At 42.2% G+C, this 12,019-nt stretch overlaps 1 protein-coding gene across 2 annotated transcripts; it reads right to left on the reverse strand.

Annotated features, from left to right (window-relative positions):
• Nucleotides 1-6,763: 6,763 nt before the first annotated feature.
• Nucleotides 6,764-11,371, reverse strand: polr3glb (RNA polymerase III subunit GL b). 2 transcript variants are annotated; one of them, XM_085177379.1, is made up of 8 exons: nucleotides 11,157-11,371; nucleotides 10,156-10,300; nucleotides 9,496-9,625; nucleotides 9,332-9,400; nucleotides 7,851-7,907; nucleotides 7,623-7,708; nucleotides 7,283-7,402; nucleotides 6,764-7,025 (listed from the first exon to the last, which is right to left on the reverse strand). In XM_085177379.1, the coding sequence occupies exons 2-8, from the start codon at nucleotides 10,258-10,260 to the stop codon at nucleotides 6,939-6,941; spliced, it is 654 nt and encodes a 217-aa protein (XP_085033505.1). In that variant the 5' UTR covers nucleotides 10,261-10,300; nucleotides 11,157-11,371; the 3' UTR covers nucleotides 6,764-6,938. The 2 variants fall into 2 exon arrangements, with proteins under 2 accessions (XP_085033505.1, XP_085033504.1); XM_085177378.1 differs by having other exon boundaries at nucleotides 11,084-11,371.
• Nucleotides 11,372-12,019: the final 648 nt, after the last annotated feature.

Genomic DNA, 12,019 nt, shown 5'->3' on the forward strand with positions numbered 1-12,019 from the left:
AAAACTTTAAAATGGACCCAGAAATGTCGCTCCGTTGTTTGGACAATTTTAATTCTCAAGGAGCTAGAAAAACCTTATCGTCGTCGCCCACACGTTTTGTACCTTCGGCTCATCAGAGACAATCATGTCCAGGTAAAATAATTTCCTTTAATCTACACGCATTTAGGAATTATTCAGCTAATTACACGATAATTGAATTATTGCCGGCGTTGTGCCAAAAAAGTGTTCGCCTGCCAAAACTGATTTCCAATGTTTCCGTGTGTAATATGTGTAAAATCTTTATGTATGTTGGTAAATAGACTTCGGTGAACATGGATTACAAAGGTGTTTTATATATACAATAATTACCTGTTGTTCAAGTGTCTTTATAACTCTGGTTATAATGTAGGTACAGCTGATATATTTGTTTTGCTGTCTGCTGTCCTCTTGGCCAGATTACTCTAAAAAATAAATTTCTAATGTCAACAAGATTGTTTGTGAACTGGATAAATAAAGGATATACAAAAGTCACTGCCAAAAACTGACTCCTTGTTACAGGAATGTTGCTGGTGGCTCAAAGTGACCTGATATCATTAATGAGGGAAACATTTGACGTGTTTCACGTATTATAGACCAACAAGTTATTTATAGCAGGTTAAATACGAGCAATCAGTTTAGGGCAAAAACCGGAAATCAGTTTCTGGCAGACGATCATTTTTTGGCACAACATCGGTCATTCTTACACATGTACTGTATTGTGAGAGATACAGATATTGACGGGGTCGGGTTATGTTAAAAAGTATAAATTGTTATACTTTGTTCATTGGTTCAAAGGTACCCCACACTTTTTTTGCTTGTTTGTTCTAGTGTATTTTTCATTTGAACTGTTATTCTGCTAGAGTACTCATATTTACAAGACGGTTATGAACGCCTCATGGGTGTGTCAGAAAAACTCTTGTGTACGTATGTTCCTTGAAGGGGTTGGGAGTCGTTCTTTTTCCACTGCAGCCGAGGGCTGGGAGTTGAAGAGGAGCTGCTGTATGTTTTGTCATTGATCTGATTTTGAAATAAAGCATATGCAGTGAGAAAGCAACTCCCGGAGTCATCCCTGCCTTAAAGCTGCAACATATCATTTAAACTATATAAACTAAATATCTTTGAAATGTATAGAATCTAATCTTTTGTTTGTTTTTTTACACAGCACTTTATCAAACTGTTGTCTGCTACAGAGTTACAAGTATTATACTAATAATACAGTATCCACCATCTCCTGCTTGCATATTTGTGAAAACATCTCAGTGGTGTGGCAGCCACGAGTGAGCCCTGCAAACCTGTGGATGGACGATGCAGTGGACAGTGGGAGGATCCTGAAGCGCTCTGCAGACCACCCTGTGTGATTCTCCACTCGCCGACCAGAAAAGACAAACCGCAGGTCTCAGTTGCAGCACCATCCACGTCTGATCTTCAGCAACACTGCCAGAGACTTCCTGTAATCTATTACAGTTGTTCAAGAAACGATCCAGGAACAGGTCACTCAGGTTAATCCTGTGTGAACATCTTTACACACTGTGTATTTGAAATATTCATGTTTAATTGTTATTGTTATTTATTTATTGCTATCAAATAAATATCCATGTAATATTGTTCAAAGTTCAATTTCAATTCAATTCAATTTTATTTATATAGCGCCAAATCACAACAAATGTCGCCTCAAGGCGCTTCATAGATACAGAGAAAAGCCCAACAATCATATGACCCCCTATGAGCAAGCACTTTGGCGACAGTGGGAAGGAAAAACTCCCTTTTAACAGGAAGAAACCTCCGGCAGAACCAGGCTCAGGGAGGGGCGGGGCCATCTGCTGTGATTGGTTGGGGTGAGAGAAGGAAGACAGGATAAAGACATGCTGTGGAAGAGAGACAGAGATTAATAACAGATACGATTCAATACAGAGAGGTCTGTTAATACATAGTGAGTGAGAAAGGTGACTGGAAAGGAAAAACTCAATGCATCATGGGAATCCCCCGGCAGCCTACGTTTATTGCAGCATAACTAAGGGAGGATTCAGGGTCACCTGGTCCAGCCCTAACTATATGCTTTAGCAAAAAGGAAGGTTTTAAGCCTAATCTTAAAAGTAGAGATAGTGTCTGTCTCCTGAATCCAAACTGGAAGCTGGTTCCACAGAAGAGGGGCCTGAAAACTGAAGGCTCTCCCTCCCATTCTACTTTTAAATACTCTAGGAACAACAAGTAGGCCTGCAGAGCGAGAGCGAAGTGCTCTAATAGGGTGATATGGTACTACAAGGTCATTAAGATAAGATGGGGCCTGATTATTTAAGACCTTGTATGTGAGGAGCAGGATTTTGAATTCAATTCTGGATTTAACAGGAAGCCAATGAAGGGAAGCCAAAACAGGAGAAATCTGCTCTCTCTTTCTAGTCCCTGTCAGTACTCTTGCTGCAGCATTTTGGATTAACTGAAGGCTTTTCAGTGAGTTTTTTGGACATCCTGATAATAATGAATTGCAGTAGTCCAGCCTGGAAGTAATAAATGCATGAACTAGTTTTTCAGCGTCACTCTGAGACAGGATATTTCTAATTTTAGAGATGTTGCGCAAATGGAAGAACGCAGTCTTACATATTTGTTTAATATGTGCGTTGAAGGACATGTCCTGGTCAAAAATGACTCCAAGGTTCCTCACAGTGTTACTGGAGGCCAAGGTAATGCCATCCAGAGTAAGAATCTGGTTAGATACCATATTTCTAAGCTTTTCAGCGCCGAGTACGATGACCTCAGTTTTATCTGAGTTAAGAAGCAGAAAGTTAGTGGCCATCCAAGTCTTTATGTCTTTAAGACATTCCTGCAGTTTAACTAATTGGTGTGTGTTATCTGGCTTCATGGACAGATAGAGCTGGGTGTCATCTGCATAGCAGTGAAAATGTATGCTATGTCTTCTAATGATGCTGCCTAGGGGAAGCATGTATAATGTAAACAGAATTGGTCCTAGCACCGAACCCTGTGGAACTCCATAATTAACCTCAGTGTGTGAAGAGGACTCTCCATTTACATGCACAAATTGGAGTCTATTAGATAGATATGATACAAACCACTGCAGTGCAATACCTGTAATACCTACAGCATGTTCTAATCGCTCTAATAGGATATTATGGTCAACAGTATCGAATGCTGCACTAAGGTCAAGAAGGACAAGCACAGAGATGAGTCCACTGTCAGAGGCCATAAGAAGATCATTTGTAACCTTCACTAAAGCTGTTTCTGTGCTGTGATGAACTCTGAAACCTGACTGAAACTCTTCAAATAAACCATTCCTCTGCAGATGATCTGTTAGCTGTTTGACAACTACTCTTTCAAGGATTTTTGATATGAAAGGAAGGTTGGAGATTGGCCTATAATTAGCTAAGACTGCTGGGTCTAGAGATGCTTTTTGAGTAAAGGTTTAACTGCAGCCACCTTGAAGGCCTGTGGTACATAGCCGATTATTAGAGATAGGTTGATCATATATAAGATCGAAGAATTAATCAATGGCAGGACTTCTTTGAGCAGTTTTGTAGGAATGGGGTCTAAAAGACACGTTGATGGTTTGGAGGAAGTAATTATTGAAGTTAACTCAGAAAGATCGATTGGAAAAAAAGAGTCTAACTTAACATCAATGGAACTAAGAGTAGCTGTAGATAATATTACATCTGTGGGATGATTATTGGTAATTTTTTCTCTAATGATAAAAATTTTATTTGTGAAGAAGTTCATGAAGTCATCACTAGTTAACGTTAAAGGGATGGTTGGCTCAACAGAGCTCTGACTTTTTGTCAGCCTGGCTACAGTGCTGAAGAGAAACCTGGGGTTGTTCTTATTTTCTTCAATCAGTGATGAGTAGTAAGCTGTTCTGGCTTTGTGGAGGGCTTTCTTATAAAGCAACAAACTATTTCTCCAGGCTAAATGATGATCCTCTAAATTTGTGACACGCCATTTCCTCTCCAGATTACGAGTCATCTGCTTTAGGGTACGTGTTTGAGAATTATACCACGGAGTCAGGTACTTCTGATTAGAGACCTTAGTTTCCACTGGAGCTACAGTATCCAGAGTCGTACGTAGTGAGGAGGTGAAATTATTAACAAGATAATCGACCTCTGTTGGGGTAGCGTTCAGATAGCTGCTCTGCTCTGTGTTGGTACAGGGCATTGACGATGATAACAGTGGCTGGATTATATTCTTAAACTTAGTTACAGCGCTTTCAGAAAGACATCTACTTTGATAAAGTCCACTCTCCACTGCTGCGTAATCAATTATTGTAAATGTAAATGTTATCAAGAAATGATCAGACAGGAGAGGGTTTTCAGGAAACACTGTTAAATGTTCAGTTTCTATGCCATATGTTAAAACAAGATCTAGAGTGTGATTAAAGTGGTGGGTGGGTTCTTTTACATTTTGAGAGAAACCAATTGAGTCTAACAACAGATTAAATGCCATGTTGAGGCTGTCATTTTTAGCATCTACATGGATGTTAAAATCACCCACAATAATTATTTTATCTGAGCTCAGAACTAAATTAGATATAAAGTCTGAGAAATCAGACAGAAACTCTGTGTAAGGCCCAGGTGGACGATAGATGATAACACGTAAGACTGGTTTCTGAGTTTCACAGCTGGGGTGGACAATGTTAAGCATCAGGCTTTCAAATGAATTAAAAGTCTGTCTTGGTCTTTCATTAATTAATAGACTGGTGTGAAAAATTGCTGCCAAAGTTATGTTCATAAATCAAATTGAGTTCAGTGACAATTACTGTTTGTTTGAATCAATTTATTAATAACATAAAACCTTTAAACTAATGCAACACACATAACAATGTAACAAATATATTCAAATAAATACATTTCTGAATACATAACTCATTTGGAACCGATCTTTCTAGCAGTGAAAACAGTCAGTCCATCCTCTCCCTGCTCTCCTCTCCTCAGCCTCTCTTTGCTGCCTCATGTCCTCTCTGATGAGGTCGAGCAGCTCATCATCTTCTCCTCTTCCTCCCTGTCGTAGGTGGCTGATCCTCTTCGTCATCGTTGTCGTTTTGCTCACCCACTGCTGTGCTTGGCCCTGGAGTGTCCTCAGGGAGAGAGGACATTAGCACAGGAGGCCTAAACAAAGGCATCTGTCCTATCACCTCATCCATGAGGGCAAACCAGGGCCAAGCACAGCAGAGGGCTTCCCACTGACCCCCTCTCCTGAGCCTGGATACTTGCAATCCTAAAGGCAGGAAATCAAAAATGACAGCAGGCAAATAAAAACACAACAACTCTTAGTAGTTGTACATTTATTAACTTGTGTTCTTAAGAATTATCTTCTTGATAACACACATACGTACTTTGTATTCTTTAAAGTTATCTCATGTCTTCTGGCCTGCAAGCGTGTGACTTTCAGACACCAGAGGAACGCCGTGTGGACATCACAGGTTCTGCACAGCAGCGAGTCGTGTGGTACCGGGCCACGAGAGTTGAGGCTCCGCTGTGGTTTTCAGGGGTTTTATCGTGAACGCGGTGTCCCTGGGTCTTTCCCTTGTTGTAGCTGTGTGTCTTATTTTGAAAGAAATATTTACACGTTACCATAGCGACCAGAGAGCATTAAGCGGCAGAGAGGATGTTACAGGATGACGCTGCTAATAAAGTTACACAATTACACAGTACATTCATGTTTATTATTATATTTACAAAATACCAGTTTTTGGTCATTTTATGTGGTTGTTTTTATCCGCGACACCTTAAAGGCTCCGTGTCTGACATGAACCGGTCTGTGGCGCAACAAAGGTCTGGGACCGCTGCTGTACAGCATGAGGGTTAATGGGACCGCACTCATATGAATATGATGTGTAAACTGATTTATTCTTGTACCTCCACGCCGTAGGGCCCAGTTCTTCACCCCAGTGAAGAGGTGATCGTTTTCTCCTCGTTTTAATAAATTAAGCCGTTTGTTCCCCACAACATGTCACCAATTCAAAAAAAATCTAAATTAGCTGTGTGTGAGCAGCATTACATGAAAAACCCGCAATACAAGCTGGTTTACAGTTATTTAACCCTGGAGAACCCATGGGGTCAGAGCCGACCCCATGGGTTCTCCAGGGTTAAATAAAAGGAACATGTCTCTGCAGATGCCCAAAGCTTCACAACACGACCGCTATAACAATTTAACTTTTGTACAACCAGATATTCATATACTTACATTTGAAAGTGTTTTCCTCTTCGACCACCATCGTTATCAGGAACAAATCTGCTGTATGACCCGCAGTGAATCCTGGGATATAGTAGGACACGAAGGACACATCGGACACGAAGGACACATCGGACACGAAGGACACATCTTTTTGGGTATAAATTTGGGTAAAAGTAGGACGCATTTGTCACCACATTTTGAGCACTCTTTGAATTCGGACAGCCTTCGTCGCGTTGCTGTGACGTCATTGCCTCCAAATACGGCATTTTAAGCATCTTTCCCCTGAATTCGGACACAGCGAGTGACTCATGGTGAAAGCAGCCATTCATCTGACCTGTCTCTCCTTTCCTAATGACGACGTCCCTCCGTCTATATACGAAGCTCCTCCCCAGCTGTGCATGTCCTCTGACTGTGAGGGTACGAGATGTTACTAGATGCTGTTGTTGCTGTGTGTTACTAGTTTTTGTTTTAGGCACGAGTGTAACGATGGCCCTCCTCAGACCAGCTGCTGCTTCCTGTCACGATCAGCTGGTTCCAGGAGGAACGTTCACTAAATGCTTACAGAGCGTGTGTGAGACGTTTTTATTGATCCAGCAGCAGAAAATAAAACTGATTACATTTTGTACAAAAGTTTAAAAACATTCAGAAAAATTCTCATCATCATCATCATCATCATCGTCAGTCTGACTCGGCTTCGGTCAGACCGCAGGAACATGTGACTGGAAGTCATGTGTGCTGGTGCTTTAGTAAATAGCCTCGTCCATGTTGTCATCGCTGTCGCCGCCAAACTCCTCGCCGTTATCAAAGTATGACATGATGTAATCCGTCTCCTGCGGCGCCAAGAAAACATAAATTAGAGATCAATCCCATGTTATTAACAGATGAAGCCCAGATTGGTTTCTGATTGGCTGATTTTTAAACCAGTTAATCCCAGTTTAGAGCAGAAACATCCAGCAGGTGTGATTTTAACAGGACGTCCCAGTGACATCACTGAGATGAGATTAACGACCTTTAGAGATTATCTGGGATTGTTTGGTTACACCCTCGTTAGAGGAGCGTCTGAATAAACTGATCGATCTGGTCTCACCTCCTCAAACTCCTCTTCGTCGTACTCCTCCTCTCCCTCTGCCTCCTCCTCCTCCTGCTTCTTCTTCGTCTCTCCCTCCTCGTCCTCTGACGTCTCCTGCTCCTCCTTCTTCTCCAGGCTCTGGCACAGTTAAGGTGGACTTGTTAGTTTAAGGTGGAACCAGCAGGAAGCCGAAAGTAAACTTGGATCAATAAAACCCAACTCTGTGACACTTTATTAGGAACACCTTCAAACTGAATTAACATTACAATTTTTTTTTAAACATCAAACGCTCGAAGCAGAAACAACCGAACTCAGACATGTGGAACGTGACTGACAGCGAGACTAAATCCAGACTCACCTCCAGTTTGAGCAGCACCTCCTCTTTATCCTTCACACCCTTCTTCTTCATCTGAGGAGGAGGAGACTGAACGGCGGCCGATACACCTGCACACACAGCACACCGGTAAACACCGGACCATCACCATTACATGGGGTGTGATCAGAGTACAGAGTGTAATCAGAGTACAGAGTGTAATCAGAGTACAGAGTGTAATCAGAGTACAGAGTGTAATCAGAGTGTACTGACTGTCTCTGGCAGGTTTCCTGACGTGGACTCGGAGCTCTCTGGGAAATCTCTTCCAGTCTGGAAAACAAGGAGCGGTTAACAGCACTGTGTACTGCTACTGTGAAGTATTACTGTACAGTATGACTGTGTACTGTTACTGTGAAGTATTACTGTACAGTATGACTGTGTACTGCTACTGTGAAGTATTACTGTACAGTATGACTGTGTACTGCTACTGTGTACTGCTACTGTGAAGTATTACTGTACAGTATGACTGTGTACTGCTACTGTGAAGTATTACTGTACAGTATGACTGTGTACTGCTACTGTGAAGTATTACTGTACAGTATGACTGTGTACTGTTACTGTGAAGTATTACTGTACAGTATGACTGTGTACTGCTACTGTGTACTGCTACTGTGAAGTATTACTGTATAGTATGACTGTGTACTGCTACTGTGAAGTATTACTGTACAGTATGACTGTGTACTGCTACTGTGAAGTATTACTGTACAGTATGACTGTGTACTGCTACTGTGTACTGTTACTGTGAAGTATTACTGTATAGTATGACTGTGTACTGTTACTGTGACGTATTACTGTACAGTATGACTGTGTACTGTTACTGTGAAGTATTACTGTACAGTATGACTGTGTACTGCTATATGTACTGCTACTGTGAAGTATTACTGTACAGTATGACTGTGTACTGCTACTGTGAAGTATTACTGTACAGTATGACTGTGTACTGTTACTGTGAAGTATTACTGTACAGTATGACTGTGTACTGCTATATGTACTGCTACTGTGAAGTATTACTGTACAGTATGACTGTGTACTGCTACTGTGAAGTATTACTGTATAGTATGACTGTGTACTGCTACTGTGAAGTATTACTGTACAGTATGACTGTGTACTGCTACTGTGAAGTATTACTGTACAGTATGACTGTGTACTGCTACTGTGTACTGCTACTGTGAAGTATTACTGTATAGTATGACTGTGTACTGCTACTGTGAAGTATTACTGTACAGTATGACTGTGTACTGCTACTGTGTACTGCTACTGTGAAGTATTACTGTATAGTATGACTGTGTACTGCTACTGTGAAGTATTACTGTACAGTATGACTGTGTACTGCTACTGTGTACTGCTACTGTGAAGTATTACTGTATAGTATGACTGTGTACTGCTACTGTGTACTGCTACTGTGAAGTATTACTGTACAGTATGACTGTGTACTGCTACTGTGAAGTATTACTGTACAGTATGACTGTGTACTGCTACTGTGAAGTATTACTGTACAGTATGACTGTGTACTGCTACTGTGTACTGCTACTGCATCCTGTATTTATATTTATTTTATACCTGAAAATTTTTATCCCTAATTCTTCTACTGAGCATGTGCAGAAATTCACCTGGTTTCTGATTGGATAAATCCTGAAAAAAACAGTGAATGCTGCTGATTTTTGATTGGTCACTTGCTGTGGGCGGAGCCTCACCTGGAGCCCAGTCCAGCAGCTTGTCCATCTGCTCGCTCCTGTTGTACTTATCAGAGTAACGCTCCACATCTGGACAGGAAACATGAAGCACAGGTGAGACTTTCACAATAAAGCTGCAAAACATCAGCCGGAAGACGAGCCAAGTGTGACGTGTGACCTCTGACCTCTGTGAGTCACCAGCGGCTGGATGAAGCAGGGCAGACTCCTCATGGCGCCTCTGAAATCCTGCTTCAGGGCCAACAGATACTCCGCCTCCTCCCCGCCTGTCAGGGGGAGGGGCTTCCGCTCCATCACCTTGACAACAGCAAGGCATTAACTCCATGTTCCAGCATGCATTGCTTTCACCACTTTAATGACTTAATTTCAGACTTAAATTACAGCCTGTCTGTGTGCATTGATCAGATTATTGATCAGTGATGGAAGACAGACCTCTGTCAAACTCCTGATCAATAATCAATAATCTGAGAGGACAGGAAGCTGAGTGTTGAGATAACATGCGGCTCAGATTGTGGTGTTTGTAACCAAAATATCTGAAAATGTTATGTTTGTGCACAGATGAGGATTTGTGTGTTTGCTGTGCCTGTGGGTCTTTGTGTCTGCAAACACACCTTAAAAATAAATAAATTGTGTTTTTGTAAAACACATTTACACAACTACAACGTCTGAGTTACAACAAAATATTTACGACCAAAGTCTGAGCCAATAACACGGCGTTTTATTATCAGCATGAGTTATTGGCGGGAACTGAGTGACATCATTAGGTCACACCTAGTCTGATGCTTATCTTCCCCCCCCCCTCTGAGTGGTGCAGGTGAGTCTCTTACAGGAAACACAGGTGTGGGCTGCTGCACCGATGGAGGTGGAGCATCTCCTTTGACTGTTTCCATAGTGAAACTTAGCGTCCTCTGCCCCCGCCCACGTGCCGCCATCGCTGCTCGGATGGGTCTGACTCAGCAGTTAGAGCAGAACCTGGATCAGAACCAACGGAACACAATTAGAAGTCTCCAAAACATGCGAGGCTGAAGTGGAGGCGGGGCTAACAGTGTGAGTGAGCGTGTGTGTGTGTGTGTGTGTGTGGGGGGGATGTCTGCAAACAAACGTAATTATCAAAACAGACATGTGACAGGACGGTCCTCTGCTTCATCAATGAGACGCACACCTGCCTCAGGATCACACCTGAGAGGAACAAACTCCGCCTGCTGGCTCAGGTGTTCCAGTCTACCTTTACTGTGCTCATTTAACTCCTCTGCATGTTACACACGTTTGTCGGCAGGCCAACAGCAGAACTGACCCAAATATTAAAGACAGTACCACCCGACCTGTACCTGTCCTCTACCTGCACCTACCTGTTCACAGGTGCGCTCGATTTACCACACGGAGCAGCGCGAGAGTAAAGCACGAGGGAGGTGCTAATAATCGGCTCGGTCATTTTTAATGATCGTTGGCTTTCAACGATCATTAAAAATGATCGTAATTTAGATTAAAATTAGATTAATTGAGCAGCCCTATGTCACGTGTATCGGGGTGAGATGATACATGACTGATGATTTGCGTGACTTCAGTTCACAGGTGACAGCTCACAGGTGACACACTCATCCGCAATGAGAGGTTCAAGTAAACCCGACGAACCGGATTAAAAAGCAAAACCTGTTTGAATGAAAAAGATAAACAGCACATTATGTGCATGTCATGTCTTTCTGTGTGTATGGAGACAGAGAGCGAGGCCAATCACGGTGCGGGGACAGTTCCCACCTGGACACCTGGTGAGGCGGACCTCCAGCAGCGGGTTGTAGCTGTTAGCAGCGTGTTAGCGGAGCTCCCTAACCGTCAGTGCGCCTCTCTCTGCAGCCTCAGTCCGTCCCGTCGCGCCTTCTGACTCCGCTCTCTCTCATCTCTTCCTCGGGTCTCTGTCGGAGCAGCTGTCCTGTTTCTACGCGCTAAAACATCTGTTCACATCTGTTTACGTGCTGCTCCGCGCCATCACAGCTTCTTCTTTTTCCGCGGTGTGCTGCTGCTTCGGTCCGCCATCGCCACCTACAGGTCAGAAGTGTTTCCGACGGTTTATCTCAGGCGTCTCAAACTCCCTGCACAGGGGCCTCTTCCGGCCCGTGTCACCTCCAGTTCCGGACCATAGATTCATGTGAAACATATAATGCTGTTTGGTTTTTGTTAGGAGGATTTATTTGTTGTGGAGTGCAACAGTTCTAATGTGTACACAAGTGTCTGCATTAATATTGTGTTAAATGATAGAAGTGCTGACACGTGTGTGTCCAGAAACAGAGGACTAATGTGTCTGACTGTTAGTTCACTCAAAGGCTTCAGTTAATTAAGACTGAGGAAAAAAGATTTGCTCTCACATTTGCAGTTTTTATTATTATGTAATATTTGAAATTAAACCTATAATACCCTTTGTATCATGATCAACATGTGCCATAATTTCAAAATGTTATGGACAAAACTGTTTTTGTCTAAAATTAACATTGTTGTTAACAAAAAGTAGCCATAAATGCCCAGTGTATCAGATGCGATAAAAAATATATATAATAAAAATATATCATACACAACATGATGCAGCAGAAACAAATGTGGATTTTGTTATAAGGGTTTATAAACATCTCAGTTCCAAAACATGAGAATTTTCTGGTTATTTTTTGATGGGCCGGGTCTTACAGGGTTAAAAACAAACAC

This window comes from Neolamprologus multifasciatus, chromosome 11 (assembly GCF_963576455.1).
Source record: "Neolamprologus multifasciatus chromosome 11, fNeoMul1.2, whole genome shotgun sequence".
NCBI classification, from domain to species: domain Eukaryota; kingdom Metazoa; phylum Chordata; class Actinopteri; order Cichliformes; family Cichlidae; genus Neolamprologus; species Neolamprologus multifasciatus.